The sequence below is a fragment of the Centruroides vittatus genome, unplaced genomic scaffold (assembly GCF_030686945.1).
Source record: "Centruroides vittatus isolate TY-2023 unplaced genomic scaffold, ASM3068694v2 contig_709, whole genome shotgun sequence".
Taxonomy (NCBI): Eukaryota; Metazoa; Arthropoda; class Arachnida; order Scorpiones; family Buthidae; genus Centruroides; species Centruroides vittatus.
In genome coordinates this window covers 49234-65760 of record NW_027122450.1, presented here as the reverse complement: position 1 = coordinate 65760, position 16527 = coordinate 49234, and the positions used below count along the sequence as shown (strand labels likewise).

The window sequence follows — 16527 nt, the reverse complement described above, 5'->3', positions numbered from 1 at the left end:
ACAATAATTATTTATATTAAAAGCATCCCTTAAATAAGAGTTTTGTACTCATGAATATGGAAGCTCGAAGAGAATGGTACTCAATTAAGACCAAACGGTGTATTTATTCACGTTTCGATGCACGAAATTTTTCTTAAAATATGCAAAATTAAACAAATTGCATAATTACTGTAATTTCAATTGTGATATTGGCAACGGAGGGAAGTTTTAACATAAAAAATAAGAAAGGAAGAGTGGATTTTCTGAATAACTTCCCTTCTCGCTTGCTTCCTCGTTTCTATTTCAAGATGGAAGTGGAAACGAGGAAACGAAACAATTATATTATATTTTTCAGTGTTTTCACACGTATGAAAATAACTGAAGTCATTTATGAATAGATAAATCAATTTGCGACACATTGAAGAATACTAATGCGGATCGAGGAAAAAAAAAAACAATTAAAAATGTTAATTTACTTGTTCTCACTTGCACACACATTTGAAACTGTTATAAAAATAGAGAAGTCCCGTTCGATTTTCCCGTAGGTGATTACCGTAATAGATAAAAATAAAACAGAGAGGAAGGTCAAGTTCACTTTTTGCAATTCTTAGAAATCGCTGACAGGAAACTGCAACTTTTCCTTATTCATTTCCAAGACAACACGTGACAGAACAGACAAGCGTAACATCATTGAACTTGTTCTCTTAAACACTATATAGTGCAAACACACGAACACTTGGCAATCTTCACCTTAAGTTTGTTCAATTTAGTTGATACGTGTACCTGTTTTTTTGGTACACGTTTCGGGCTTTTGTAAGGCCCTCCTTTGCCAAGTGTTCGTGTGTTTGGACTATATAGTATTTAAGAGAACAAAACAATTACAGTACAGTACAGTACAGTAGATTCCATGTTTGTAAGTTATAAGCAGTATGCCTAACATTGTGTGCTCGACTCCTCGCATTGACATCTTTTATAATTTATCACAGTACCTATAAACTATAGGCCTATATAGTGTTTATAGGGCCAGAAACAATACTGTTTACATGAAAGTAGCTTAATTTCTCGATCACGTTAGCTGTTATGTAACATCCTTTGTTTTTATCAACATAGGAATTTCCGTGTAATAATTTATTTTATAAATTGGGTATTATAAATGAGATAAAGAATGTAAATTTTATTCTTTATCTCCCATGTTTATGAGATTTAAAGGCTAGAAAATTCCACATCACGCCTATAATCTAACTGTGACAAAATGTGGACCAAATATCTTGGGTTTATGGAACTAAAGGGTGAAAAAACACAACATGCTATTGATAATTATTAACTCCTTAATACTATTAGCACGTGTATGTGCAGTAGTACTTACTGCTGCACATACACGTGCTAATAGTACGAGGAAGCATATATACTCTAGCTTTATTGTGTGGCACTTATAACGTAGTAACACCCCAGAATAGTAAAATGTCTACAAAAAAAGACAGACAAAGCAGTAATAGTATTGAAGTACAGTGTTGACAAATTACACTTTTCTGTACAGCAGGAACTTAAAATGCCACTTCAGGTATGTGATGACATTGAACAGTTCATTGAAATGAAAAAATGGCATCTGTGGATATTGTTCACACAATTGACTAAGTGACAGTTAATTCATGGCTCCTAGAAAGAAATCATCTTCTAATATCACTAAATCTGCTAAAGCTCCTTTTATACAAGCAGAGAATATCTACTTTAAGAAAACATGATAGAGTAATGAGTTCTAACAGAAAATACTGGAAAGAAAAAATGATAGTTACCTCCGTTAGTTCCAATAGTGGTTCATCTTTGACCGGTAAGATCCCCAAATGGCTGAACCAAAGATGTAAATAAAATGCCAAATTGCTTTTGTTTTCTACTAAAAATGTGGTGTGGCACTTTGTTTAAACATGAATTACTTTATTAATTTTTTATACAACTTGAAAATATCAACCAAAGAATAGTGCTGTATTTCCTATGGTATATTGTAAGACATCTGCTACAAATTTCTATCAAATATCATCTGATACAGTTTTCTGTATTTCTGTTAGATATAACTAATAAGTCCTCCTTTGCTGTCTTTATTCAATTATTAACAGCTTTCTCCCATTACTCAAAATAAAAACTGTTTATACTTTCAATTGTTACTTTAGATAAGAATCAGTTCTAACAATTGTTTTTATCGCACTTAACAACACAACCTTGAAATGTTTATGTTTAGAAACACAACTCGCAACTTCCACTTAACTTTTTTAGGTCACACTTTCATCAAATATATTTGTGTGTCATAAATAGGAAGCTTATATCAGTGTTGAAATGGTTAAGAATGTAAAGAAAATCCTCAGCATTTATAAAAATATAATATATTATCATATACTTTCACCAGATATACAGGAAAATTGAACAGTAAATACATAAATTAGTTATTAAAATTTACATTAAAACCATCCAATTGTAAAAACTAGTTACAATAAATACTACTTATAAAAGATTCCTTTGGAATCGCATCACGCTAGTAAACAAATTGTTAAAATCACATCAAAATGTTTCGTTAAGGAAATTCCACGGTCGAATTAGAAATTTTAAATATCGTAAAACGTCCACAGAAGTTACAAGCCTCGAGTAAAAAAGTTACTTCACATTAACAAGTGAATTTACAAGTGAGAACAGCGAGATTATTATTCTCTAGTTTGTTTATTACTATTAAAAATGTGACTTGCTACAAACTACTCTAATTAACATCCATTTTATAAGCTATCGTTGCTTAAAATCATACGAAAATAATTAATATAACCATTAGGTAAGTAGAAAATTGTGCAAAATTCAGATAAAAAAACATTTAAGTAGAAACAATATGACACTATTCATAAAAACTTTGACATATATAACAACAAAGACATGCTTCAAACATTTCCTTTCAATGCCTTATGAATAAATACAGAAGTTAATTACTACTAAGTAAAAAGACATTGTAAATTCCAACAAATTTGAATAATAAGTAATGAAAGAAAGCTCCAATTTTTTCAGTCCTGAAAGAGTTAAAGCTTTCAATAAAAGAAAACACTAAATGCGCTTTAAAAAACTGCAGCTCAAATCACACGAGAATAAAAATACGAACAAACTCCACAGGTTAATGTTTACTAATGTAAATTTCATAAATTCTGTATAAAATATTTATATTATAAACCTAGACGTGGTTTTGTAACTATGTCACTTGTGGCAAACTACATATTTAACAACCGGTGTACTAGTCGTGACAGGTTTGTCTACCTCTGACTTAAGAGCAAGCCATAAACTTTATCTGCAATCAGGCAGAGAACGAGTCGGTGGATCCTTTCTGGATATAATTATTCAAAAAAGGTGGAACGACAACGTTGTGCACTCTCTCGGAACAAATATATAAATAAATCGAGCACGTGTTTAAATATATTGGATCGTTAACAATAAACAAAGAATACTTTTAAAACAGGTATAACAGTACTTTAAAATGAGTGTAATTTGTGTGATAATTTAAAATTAAACAGAAAACAATTCAACAATCCTTTAAAAGTATTGATGAATAAGCAAAGTTTGAAAGTAATTTTTTGAACAAAATATCACATAAATGCTAATTCTTTAGAGATTCCACACTTAAATGTCAACATAAGATTCCTACTTAATGAAACATTAATTACAATAGAACCTAGTTTTACTACCACTCCCTTTAGAACCTTCCGCTGTTATCTCAGACGTAAATTTTCTGTCAATGACTACACAAGAAGCTGTACTTTTTTGCCTTCTCTATGTGATACAGTAGTCCCTTGTTATATGATTCGTTCGGATATATTATTTTCTTGTCTTCTAAATATAAAAGTGCTTTCGTCAATAGTGGATAGATCCTAGCATCGTCATAATTACTGTATTACTAATTTAATACTTCGTGAAATCTATGTATGAGAAAATGAAAAAGATATTTAAACCTATCTGTGTGCGGAATCATTTTTCAAATTTATTCCCTGAGGATTATTTTATCAAAATCTCAAGTTTCCATTTTTATATATTAAGAAAGAACAAAACAGGATTATGAGAAACCAAGAGCGATTAAATCATCAAAAATACATTTTGGTATATCTTAAGTCCACCACTTCTTGCATGTACTTCTATTAAGTGACTTAAAATTAAATTTTTCAATATTAGTAAAAGAATATATTAAAAAATTTTGTAAATTAAAATAATTCTGATGCTTAATACAAGCATTTTAGTCGAACACATCACTGTTTTAGTGCAGGAAATATGTTTAAATCTGTGTAAACCTCATTAAATGGCTGCATGAAAAGTGAATAAACATGCAAAAATGATCGGAGATACAAAAATGAAATAGAACTTTACAAATAAGAAAAGCAGTTTACTGACATTTCTAGCAGATGAAGTACAATATCCTATTGAAATGACTGTCAAGATATTAATTCTAACTCTATAATCTTCAAGATAGCATTTGTAACCAAATAGTTTGAACCTTATCCATTAATAAGTTTAGAAAAGTGTAGCAACTTTAAATATATAAAAATTAGCATAATGATCTACATATTCCTATAATAAACTTTGCTTCTGTAAAACATATCAAATCATAAAGAATTCTCTGTAAAAATAAGTAAAATATTCTGATTAATGTTTCACATTTTGTTTTATAAATATTGACTTATCATCTTCATCCAAACAAACTTTTTATCATCATCATCATGAATAAATGACCCTCCATATTCAATTTGAAGTGAAATAATCTTAAATATTTGGCCTTTAATTTATTATCTTTATGGACGATGTATTATAAAATCCCAAGTATCTTTCCACCTTAAATTTACTATGTCTTCTGCTGACAATGGAACAGTGCCATAACAAAACACTCTAAACTGCCAAAAGACGTGGAAAATTCCAAACCCCCAGAGTAACATCCCAAAGTAAAATATTAATTTCAATAAGGAGGATTTAAAAATGAAGCAAACTACGTAATCAACATGTTCTATCAATGCAGCAAGCAAAACCAGTTTATATAATAAGAAGGCAAATAATGATGCAGAAACAGAGTTCGTTCCGTAAAAAAGTAAGGAAGAAAGTGTAGTGCGTAACCACCGAGGCATATCTGTCCCACCAAACAAAATTTATTCCAAATTTCTTCTGGAATGTCGTAACACAATCTTTGCCTCCTCAGAAGATAAAATGTCAGGAGTGAAAGGTAGATAAACAACCCTATAGTTGCCGAATACCATATTACGACATTTCCTATTAAATGAATCTGTGCATTACTATGAGGGCTGACCCAATAAGCGATGCCGCGAGTTAGAAACAGCCAGTCAATGGGTTCCGAACTGTATAAATGATCTTGCACGTTTTCTTGATTGACCACAAACATTTTGTATTGCAATTCGTAAAATTTTTCTAAAAATGTAAGCTGTGTAGGCTGTAACGGAACAAATTCTGCCATGCCCATGTCACGTTCCCTTTCTTTCTGATCGGCTTTCTTTGTATATCTATGTTCTTCTACATTCCATATTGTATCGTCTTGGTTAACATCGCGATCCGTCACGACTTCGTGCTGATTAAAACCCCATTCCGGCAGCTGTTTACCACTAAATTTCAAAGCCTGAGTAGAATTAACATGAATCAAACGAACATGAGAGTGAATCGTATGCCAAACTTCACCTTCCGTTTCCCTATTTATAATGTCGACCATCCACAAATTTTGTATAGGGAATGAGATATTATAATCAATATAACAAGACACTTCCTGATGTTGGGGAGACATCGGTGCTGCAACATCATGACTGTTTAAAGCTCTACTTGTCATTCCGTGTATTAACTGAATTACGTCGCCGTGCTTAATTTTATCGACGGGTTCCGACACGACGAGATCGTTTTTCTTGGGCCGTTTCACGATCCACCAATTATTAACATCTTTAAAACTATAGCAAGTCACCTGCTGTTGATGAGAACTTCCACGTTTGTCGGGATATCGCAGAGGATAAACGTGCGGATGAGAATGTAACCAACAGGCACGACCGTGAGTGTGACGTAACGTGATCTGGGAACCGTGGACGATCTCCAACGGTTGTCCTTTCGTAATAGATGCGAGACCACCCTCCAAACTTGCCTGAAATGCACTAGTCATTATATTATCATGTGGACCCGCTTTAATTAAAATGCTTAAATGACAATAAAATGTCAGTAAATATAAAATTAATGGCACTAATACGGCAACTGCACTTTGTGCTACTAGTTGCTTGATAAGGTCCCAATTAGAGAGTTTTTTATTTCCTAAGAAATTCCAAAAATCCCACATTAAAACTGCCACAGCTAGCGCTGCAGAGAAGATTCCGACATATTTAACGCAAGTGGCACAAGTTAAAGAAACGATCATTAACAGCAGCCAAGTCCACCAACCGACGGTAAATGGTTTCGTCTCTTTACGAAACTTAAGTAGACAAAATATTCCCAAAGCAGAAAAGAACATGAGTATGCTCTCCATGAGTATAAACCTGGACTGAGTAAGTATCGCATTTTCGAATATAAAAATCAGGGCCGCCAGCACGGCCGTCTTGTTACTGAGACCCAGTTCGACGCACAGGTAATAGACCATCGGAACGAGAAGAGTGCCAAAGGCGGCGGGCACCGTGCGAAGGGCCCAGACGGGCACGTCCGGCCCGTAACTTCCTCCAATGCGGTCGAACTGATTGTTTCCCTCGTAGCCGGCGACGAAGCCGGCCAAGGCCACAAGTTGCTTGCCCATCGGCGGATGAGAATCGAAGAAAAATGTCCTCTTCATGTACATGGAAGCAAACTTTCCGTAATGTAACTCGTCGAAAACTATACTCCTGGGCTGATCCAGCCTCCAGAATCTGGTTCCAAGAGCGAGGACAAATGTAAGTAACAGAAAGGCATCTATCTCTAATTTAATCACAAATGGCTTAATGCTTTGATTAAACCACGTTTCTGATTCGTTCGACGAAAGAGAATCGTCAGATTCCGACGAACTTTCTTCATTCTTGATCTCGTCCAACATTTGACGTGTCAACTCTTGACCTTTACCTTTGCCATTCATATTTGCGCTTCGTATTCCCGAAATTCGGCACTTAACTCGAACTTGATAACTTAAACATCGAATATAGAACTTTAAAGAGTCATGACTGGTCACGTGTCAACACGAAACTTACAAAATTTTAGCTTACCACGTATAACATCTTCGCCATACTACGCTGCAATCTAGGTCAAGTAATTAACGTAACGCTCGTCCCGATTGGTCGATCTCGGAGAAAATTAAATCGTTTATCCAATAATATGTTTGGAAATGCAAACGTCGTCGCCTACGGGGAGGTGTGACGAACTCTAAAAATACATTTCATATAATAAGAAATTACTATATAGAATAACAAAAGTGTCAAATAATTTCAAATTAATAAATCAAATGTAATAATTAATAATTATTTTTTCATATTAGCATTTTATTTGTATTTGAATTTAATTACGATATTATCTTACCACCTGTTTTAAGATGTCGTTTTTACTTTCGGAGTAATCGATGGAAATTTTTTTTTATATTTAATAATAACAAAAAACGAATTTTATACAATTTCCTTGTCGAAACAGATCATTTAGCACTCCAAAGAAATTTTTATACGACAATATATTGGAGAAAAAATAATAAATATTTAAATAATAATCAAATTTCGCCGATCACAGCGCCATTAATAGTGGTCACTAATATAAACTACTGTATTTGTGTATACACAAATATATGTTAGTGGTCTCCGTTGCCGCTCATAGCGGTGGTGACCGGACCCTAAACACTGGGAAGTTCGGTCGTGGGTTCGCTCCGCGACTCGGACAGGCTGGCTGCTAGGAGTTTTCCGGGTTTTCTCCTAGCCAATAACGACTGAATAGGAGGCCAGTTCCCCATAAAAGTCCTTCCGGAAGGCACAGTTTCCCGCGCGTACGTTTAAGCCGTGTGATAAACGGCTGGCTCTTCGGTCGCGAAGCGATCAATAACTGCTCTTCGGAGGAAAGACGTATTAAGGCTATAACCTCCATATGAACCTGAGAGGAGAAGAATAAGAACAAATATATGGTATAAAGAAAATTATTATAGAAATCTTAATAAACAAATTTTAGAAACAAATAAAGAACATAAATAATAATTATTATTTCATCTATTTCGAAATAATTTGTTTTTCCTTAGTACATGTTGCGATTTTTAAATACTAAGACATCACCTTCCTGTATTCATGGCGCCCTAATTTCATAGAATTTTTCACCGTATCCATATACGTATTATTCTTATTGCCTCTTTGTTCTTGCTGTTTTCCATTTCTATTCATATATTGTCTACTTGGACTTTGTTTATTAATAGGAATTATTATACCGGTGAAGTTTACGATTAACAAAAAGAGGAGATTTTAGTCAAAAATCAAAAATTATTTTCAGGGGTAATCGGCTATGTCTGACTCTAAGCCTGCACGAACTCATAAAGAGCTTACTAAGAAAAAAGACCTCTTAGTGCCCATAGAAAACCGCGAACCCTTATTCCTACTATTTTTTTTTTTTTAAAGTTGTATTTGCTTTTAATTACAGCAACCGCCGTAAATCCAGTTTCGCACAGATATGACATCACAAACGGAATTATAATTTGATGAACTTTAGCAATTGTCTGAGAATATTTATTTTTTATTGATATTTAAAACTCACTTTGTTACAAACACCAGCCAATAAGCGTTCTGTTTTCTGAAAAAAATAAATTCAAATAGAGTTTTGGCATTTAATAGATCTTAAATTTATGGAAATTACATCTGCTCTGAAAAATACTGCGTGTTTTTTTAGCTGAGGTTAGACCAGTGATTCTTAACCTTTTTTTCGTCACGGCACACTTTTAATAATTTAAAAATTTGGCGGTACACACGGTTACTTCGGTAAGTACCGCAAGACAACCGGTGACGTCATAACAGTGATTTATAAACGCAGTTGGTTATGTAGGTAACATTTTTTAAACGCCATGGTAACTACCGGCAGATACCGGTAACACCCGTTACAATTTCCAAACAGGCCCTAGGTAGATAGAACCGATTGAACTACTTGTCTGACGTCGCTTAAGTATGGGTATTTGCAGTGGCGGCACATTTCAAAAATCTCGCGGCACAGTAGTGAGAATCACTGGGTTGAATACCAATTAAATTTATTTGTTTTTGTTTGAATGCGCGTATTATTATTCGTAGAAAGAATGATATATATATATTTCTACTTGAAATAATCAATAAAATATAATTTATTTTTAAAGTTGAATAATTTAATAATTATATATTAATATTATGCCTCGCATGGCAGTGAATTATAATTAAAAATTATCTTATATTTCTTTCATACAATATAACACTCGATCACTAATCTTTGTACTCGGGTTATTCCATTTTAGTTCTAAAAACCATCCACGAAAAATATGTACAGAATTATATAAATAATATTTTATTTTATCCATTTAGTCTAAATATAAGTCAAAATTTCTCAAATCCTATAAGAAATAATTAATTTATAATTTTAACTATCGCTTAATCTTTGTATAAATGAATGAACTGCGAGCATATATAGCATTCGGAGTAAGTAACTGAACGTTTCTAGGTGCAGAATAAGGAATCGCGTGTTCGTAAATTACTCCGAACAAAGAATTCAATTTCGGAACATTAGTTTTTAGCATCATCTCTTAAGAATAATTAAATAGCGAAGAATATGTAAGTATTTTTTCTTAGATTATTAAATTCATAATTAATAAAGTCTTCGAGAATTCATTTATTTTATATTAAAAATATTTGAATTTATTATTTAATTTTCTTCAAATATCAGTTCTGTCGTAGCCAAGAAATTGAATAATTTAATGAAAATGGCACGTGAATAACACGTGTTGATAAAAACATATTTTTAAAACACTTTTATATATATTTTTTATCGATTAAAATCTTGCACAATTATTTTAATATTAAAAAAAAAATAAATGTATTTTTTACGTGGTTTCTCATTAAACAATAATTGAATGCTTTACAAAGTACCCAGTTATTGGTTAAAAAAGAAATTTACCATATTAAGATTCAAAAATTGTCACTGGCTGGAAGACATTAAATCTGAACCCGATAACTAATTCTGTTTGCAATGCTCCTGAAATAAATCATTCATCGATCCTCGAAGTCCAGACTTCAAAACGACTAAGATATCATTGCCATTGCGCGAAATGTGGGCAACATACATATAATGGATGATGGATGTAGACCTGATAAGCTACATCATATCAGATCGATACTGTATATATTTTCTGACAAGTAAAACACGTCATAAACCCGGTGAAGAAACTTTAACAACGCTAATGTTTTTGGTTTTACTGAGAAACTCTCGGCGGTTTCGGTCTGAAGAGAGTCTGTCGATAAGACCAAATACGTTAGCATCGTGAAAGTTTTGTCACTGGATTTAAGAGATTTATTATTATTTGTTACATACGTATCTAGATATTCTTTGACAGAGATCACACACTACATCTATAATACTATTTGGTGTATTTGTGTTCGCTCTACTTAATGTTTAAAGCTTTCATTTAAAAATATGGAAAGTGGGAATATGAATGTTAATAGTAGAAGACGTTTATTGTGTTATAACAGTTTTAATTGGAAAAACATTAAAATGATATATATGATCGAAAATTAACAGGAGGTCCATCAAAGTTATCAGCAAGACAAAGTTACAATTATTAAGGAAAATTCTAACAATGGTATAATCTTTGTCGTCATATTTAGTCATTCCTGTAAACAAGTCAACCCCTTTACGCATATTTAAAGACTTTGAAATGGCTACAGTTTAAGAAGAGAAAGAGCCAGCTATTTCTATGTTGAAAATCAGTACTTATGGTATTTTATTGTTTGCTCTAATAAAGCGGTTTTTGGTGTTTTACTAGGAGAAATGTTTTGTTCACGGTTCACTACTTTCAAGTTTTTTAATCTCTTTTTTTTATGACAAATAACTTCTTTAATTTATTGAATATAGTTTAGAAAATTTATCTTCTAATTCGTTTTTTTATTCTGGATATTAATGCACTTAAGCAACTTTGTTATCTTAAAAATAGGAGAGAAATTTTCTTACACTGTTTAAATGAACATTATATCAGCAGCTCTTTTAGAGAAGAATTCTGCATAAGAAGTACTATTCTAAGGATTTATCTTTAACTGTACAATACATCACCATCCAGGGCGAGACGACAGAGATTTTCTTTCTTCTTTGTCTTTGCTTTTTTAATGTTTATATGCAGTCAACATTTCATGATCAACCTCCTACTCTGATATTTCCTTTATTATTTTATCTAATTCTGCCCAATAGTTATCCTTGACATGAATCAAATGCCAAAACTCTATCGGTCTAGTTTAAGGCTAATTACTAAATGAATTATGTACCAATTTGGCTCTAGAGGTAAGCGTTAGGCGCTGTCATACGAGGTGGCGCCTAACGCTTACTTGTAGTGCCAAATTGGTATGTAATTCATTCAGTAATTAGCTTTAAACTAGCCCGATAGAGTTTCGGCATTTGATTGGTGTCTAGTCTTACAATATATCGGGTTTAGCGATGTTGTTTATAGTTATCCTCTTATAGAAAATAATAAAAGTTAACTCACGCCAAAGTTGCATATATTTCTGATAATTAGCACTGAGTTCAGCGTTAACGTAGATTCTTCTTTTTATTGCTGAACTCAGTGCTAATTATCTTTATTAATTTCTTTTATTGTAGAATTCTTCTTTTTCTTTTTTAAAAAAAAAAAAAAAAAAAAAAAAAAAGAAGAATCTACGTTAACGCTGAACTCAGTGCTAATTATCAGAAATATAGTTATCCTCTTCTTCCTCCCTCCTGTTTGGAGAGCATAGACACATACTTTTCTGAAAAAACATCCTATCTTTAGCTTACATTTATAATCCTGTTACTACTACTGATTACATCACAAACACCATTTCTTAACTTCTTGTTGACTATAATACCTATTCTATTTCTCCCTTTTTCATCTGCTCCTCCAGAGAACAGTTTATAGGCATTCCTCAGTTCCCTTGCTTTATCTCCTTTCCACCTAGTTTCCTGCAAGCATAAGATTCTTGGTCTTCTTTGTGGCATCAAGTCCACTGACTCTCTTCTTTCCAGTTATTGTCTTAATGTTTAATGTTCCTATTCTAACATGAAATACCCTCCTCTTTTCCTTCATTGAACTAGCCTAACTTCTTTAGTCAAACCTGTCCTTGGTTTGGTAACTCAAGTTCCATTTCTCGCAGTTTTCAGGCAACATGAGTGTGCATCAATTGCAAGGTACACTCAAACTCTTGTATATTCTCTGTTTATCTATTATTCTATTTGCTTTTGGCATACAGTCTGTAACAAAATTATAAACACAGTATTAATAAATTACAATTAAAAATTGTTTTTAATGTTTTGAAACTCCACTTTTTCATGAAATTAGTTGAAATATTCTATCTGGCATTGGTTTTACTAATTTTTTTCATTTTTTCTTCAGTTAGTGCCTCCCACGCTTCCATAGTTTCCAATTTTAGTTCATTTACACTGTTATACTGATTGTTTTCTCCACAGGCAGCAAATGTTAGACAGCCCCATAGATTTTTGATGGAATTCCCATCTAGAATTCTTGATGGCCAATCAATTACCTCAACAATTTTATCTTTTTCAAGCCATTGTTTTGTTGATTTTGAGGTATATACTATTGATTACCGTTCCTCCTCTGTGCTGTCTACTCATTTTCACACTATTTGATGCCACTCCGAGATCCAGGACATTTTTTCTTTTGCCCATTGAAGTCTGACTAATTGGTGCCATTTGGTTAATTTTAGTTTGTTTCATTTTTAGGAAGTTTACAGTTTGATTATTATTTAGGGTTCTCCAAACAGTCGTGTACGATACTTTGGTTGGTAGAGCAGCTGCAGCTTCTCTCAATGACATGTTTTTGTTTGTTATTAATTTAAATACTTGGCATCTATGTCTGTCAGTCATGCTTTTAGGCTTACCAGATCATTTAATTTTTCCATAATGTCGTTTTTGCTGTAAAATATGCCTTATGGCAAATCTAGAATGATTCACACTTGCTGCTACTTGTCTTAATGACTTGCCAGATCCATGTAGTAAATATATTTCACAAATTTCTTGTTCTGTTAGACTGCAACCTCGAGGCATTGTTTAAAATCCTTTCAAAATTTCTAAACAGTGTTTAAATTGCCATCCTATTTGATTTCAAAACTATTATTGCTCAATAGAGAGCAATAATAGTTTGTTCTATTGTTAGTAATAAGAAGAACAACTTAAATTATTATGTATTTTTAGTCATTTTTAAGCCTGTGTTTATAATTTTGTTACAGACTGTGTAAGTCTTATGGTTGGATGCCGTAACTGACACCAACCTCATCATTTATTGAGCTTGAGACCGGCATCTAATAGACAAGCTTGCCCCTCGGAGGTTGGTATTTAAAATACTTCATTTTGTTAAAATTATAGAAGACAGTTACTTAAAGAGAATTTAGATCAATGTAAATATTTCAACATCGAAAAAAAGAAGCAACAGGGCTCTGTAAACTACAGTATTTCTTGAGATTTTTTGAAATATACAATATAATTAAAAGAAAATGAGTGGAGAAAGATGATTTTATTCTTTTGTTGTTTAATTGCTACTTGTTCTCCTGATAGATCCTTTAATGATAAGCATAAATTTTGCTGAAAGAGAACAAATCATATAAGAATCACACCAGTAATTGATTACCCCAACTTTATTATACAAGGAAATGCATTTTGGACCTCCTGCCTCTCTTTCAGTGCCGTAACTAGCCTTTTATGCGCCTAGTGCGAGCATCTGTAACTACGCCCGAAAACTGACCCAAAACTTGGTCCAGGTCATTTCTACGTCTCTCCAGGGTCTACGCCCTGTGCCTGGGCACCGCTGGCACCGCCCTAGTTACAGCACTGCTCTCTTCAGTTGTTTATTACAGATCTTTGACTGTTTATTAAAATTATGTTAGTGACCACTAGATGAATCAACTTTGTATACATAAGCTGTTAAATAAAATGAAAATTAAGTTAACCTGGGGCTATAATAAAATATTTGTTTATGTTAAAACTTTATTCTTGCTGTACTGTACTGATTTGCTTGTATACTGTACATTCCATTCAGAAATTTTGCCATAAGAGTGGTTTTTGGCTAGGCCTCCTGTATTTATGGGAAAAAAATGAATTGACTGGTTAATATACTGTGTATAACTCACATAGAAACCTCAGTGTCTACTCCATCTCTCTATTTACTAATCACACAAACATTTTCAGCCCCATTTAGGGGTTTTCATTGGGTAGTATGACATTCCATCAAACCCAATGCTTACAGAATAAATTAAAAGTAAAATGTGTTCTTCTGGAACATTACATTGGTGGAGTGATGTAAATATTTAAATAAACTCTGTGAGTTTACTTATCATCAATTTTATCATTTTATTGAATAATCAGTAAATACAGATTACTAGTTATTCAATAAAATGAAAAAATTGATTATTTAAGAATGGATGCCAATGAATTCAATGAATCAAACTGGGTTTATGTAAATATGCACTAAACAAAACCAATATCCAGCAAGAAACTACAAAAATCTACAAAAGCAAATATTTTCACCTGTGTTAAACACTCATTGTCAGTTTTAGTTGTTTCTTGCTGATTGGCACCTTTGTTTATCTTAAATCACTTTAGTGAGCATTATCATTGACGCTTTGATCCCACGAAAGAGCATTTCTACTCTGTGTGAAAAGACATTTCATTCTGCATGCTGAGTTAGAAATTTTAGAGAGAATGGAAGGGATTGAGTGGAAAGAAGTCTGGTTTTTATTGTTTATACCTTTGAAGGAAGCATTGGAAGGTTTAGTATAGTCAGGAAGAAGATTAAGTATGCCAGTTAGTGTAATATGGAAAATATCAACTTCTGAAAGAATGAGTACTACAGTTTTTGTAATAGTGTTTGTCAATGGCTTTCACTGATGCAAATAACTCAATGCAAAACTAATAACTTCTGCTATTGTAATTTTTAAATTATAAATACATGTACTCCTCACTTTACAACCGAGTTCCGTTCCGACGACTACATCGTTAAGCGAATTTGTCGATAAGCGAGGAGCTTACACCGGGAATATAGGATCGTTGTAAAATTATACAAATTATGCAACAAACTTCAAATTTATTCATAAAAAGTCTATTATAGTGCTCTATTAGCCTATTATAGTACACTTAGTGCGCATGTCACCATTCACCACTGACCGACACTCAAGCTGAGAAAGGGGATTCCCCGAATTGCAGGTCAAAATTTGATTAGTTGTAAGTGCAAGGGGTCATTAAGCAGATAGGTCGTAAAGTGAGGAGTACCTGTACTACGAATAACATTATTACTTTGTACACCTCTTGTAGTCATCATCTATTTATGCAGTGACACGACCTTACCATACCATTACAGGCCATGTATACTTTCCTGGAGAGATAGTATCAACATGTTATAAGCTCTCACTAGAAGTCTACCATAGTTTAAGCAATATTTTTTCATAGGAATACCTTTCGTTCTGTAGACAATATGCCTTTAGTATAAAAGTACGAATCATTGTTTTACGCTTTACTACATAATCGTATAACAAATACTTCTTTTTACATTCTTTAGATGGCTAATCCAATGCAAAAAACTGCTACTTAGATTGAAACATTCTGAATCTGGATTTCATTTGAAAGTTTTTGTTGATAATTTAATGGATTCTATCGAAAAACTTCCTTCAACATCCATACCTGTCGTCACTAAAGAGTTTGTCATAAAAAGTAATATATATTTTGTCGTAATGTTAATATTACAATTAAAATATTTTAATTTCATTTTTAAGGTATGTAACAATAACATATTTGAATAATTTCAGGTACTGACGATAATTCAAGCAAATTATCAACTGTTGTAGAGACTGAAAGCTTTATACAAGAGAGTGATTTGAGTAAGAAATTTTTTTACTAATAAATTGGCATTCGAGCATATTTCTCAAATACTGCTTATTGCTCAATAAGTAATACAGTAAACCACTGTTAATGTGGACTAATAAATGGTGAAGATTATCCGAATTTATGAAATTCTGAGTTAGAGAGGATTTAGCCCAACAAAAAAATAGTACTTTACTAAGTATTATTTTTTTGTTGGGCTAAATCTGATGGGTCGATGGGTAACCATAATGACAGAGCAGGTCTCTAAAAATCCGATGGGTTGATGGGTAACCGACACAGAATGGTGGTCGGTACGTTCTTCGTTAACCTAACGGGTACTTTACGTGAATTCGTGGTTGAATTGCCAGGCCTGGACCTATGTGTGTACCGAAAGAAGTAAAACACAAGGGAAATAAAAAAAAATCAATTATTTAATATCAATTCAAGTAATGACTATTTACAAAATTAGTACCAACCAAAACAATTTATTCAATGGAAAATCAACAGTTA

The 16527-nt window shown here is 32.7% G+C and overlaps 2 protein-coding genes across 4 annotated transcripts in view; one reads left to right on the top strand and one right to left on the bottom strand.

The window, feature by feature from the left end:
- Positions 1–4715: 4715 nt before the first annotated feature.
- rt (Protein O-mannosyltransferase rt) lies at positions 4716–7226 on the bottom strand. The gene is given in 2 exon segments (XM_067276687.1): positions 4716–5026; positions 5029–7226. Coding segments are annotated over 2 exon segments (2283 nt in total). The 5' UTR covers positions 7067–7226; the 3' UTR covers positions 4716–4781.
- Positions 7227–9605: 2379 nt separating this feature from the next.
- Positions 9606–16527, top strand: part of LOC136980553 (uncharacterized) — a 37840-nt gene continuing 30918 nt past the window's right edge. Inside the window, exons 1-3 of one of the 3 annotated variants that reach the window (XM_067276684.1) lie at positions 9613–9740; positions 15716–15867; positions 15963–16034. In XM_067276684.1, the coding sequence (XP_067132785.1) occupies positions 15801–15867; positions 15963–16034 (139 nt within the window). In that variant the 5' untranslated portion in view covers positions 9613–9740; positions 15716–15800. Of the gene's footprint in view, positions 9741–15715; positions 15868–15962; positions 16035–16527 lie in introns of those variants that run through there. The other 2 variants (XM_067276682.1, XM_067276681.1) reach the window with 2 other exon arrangements.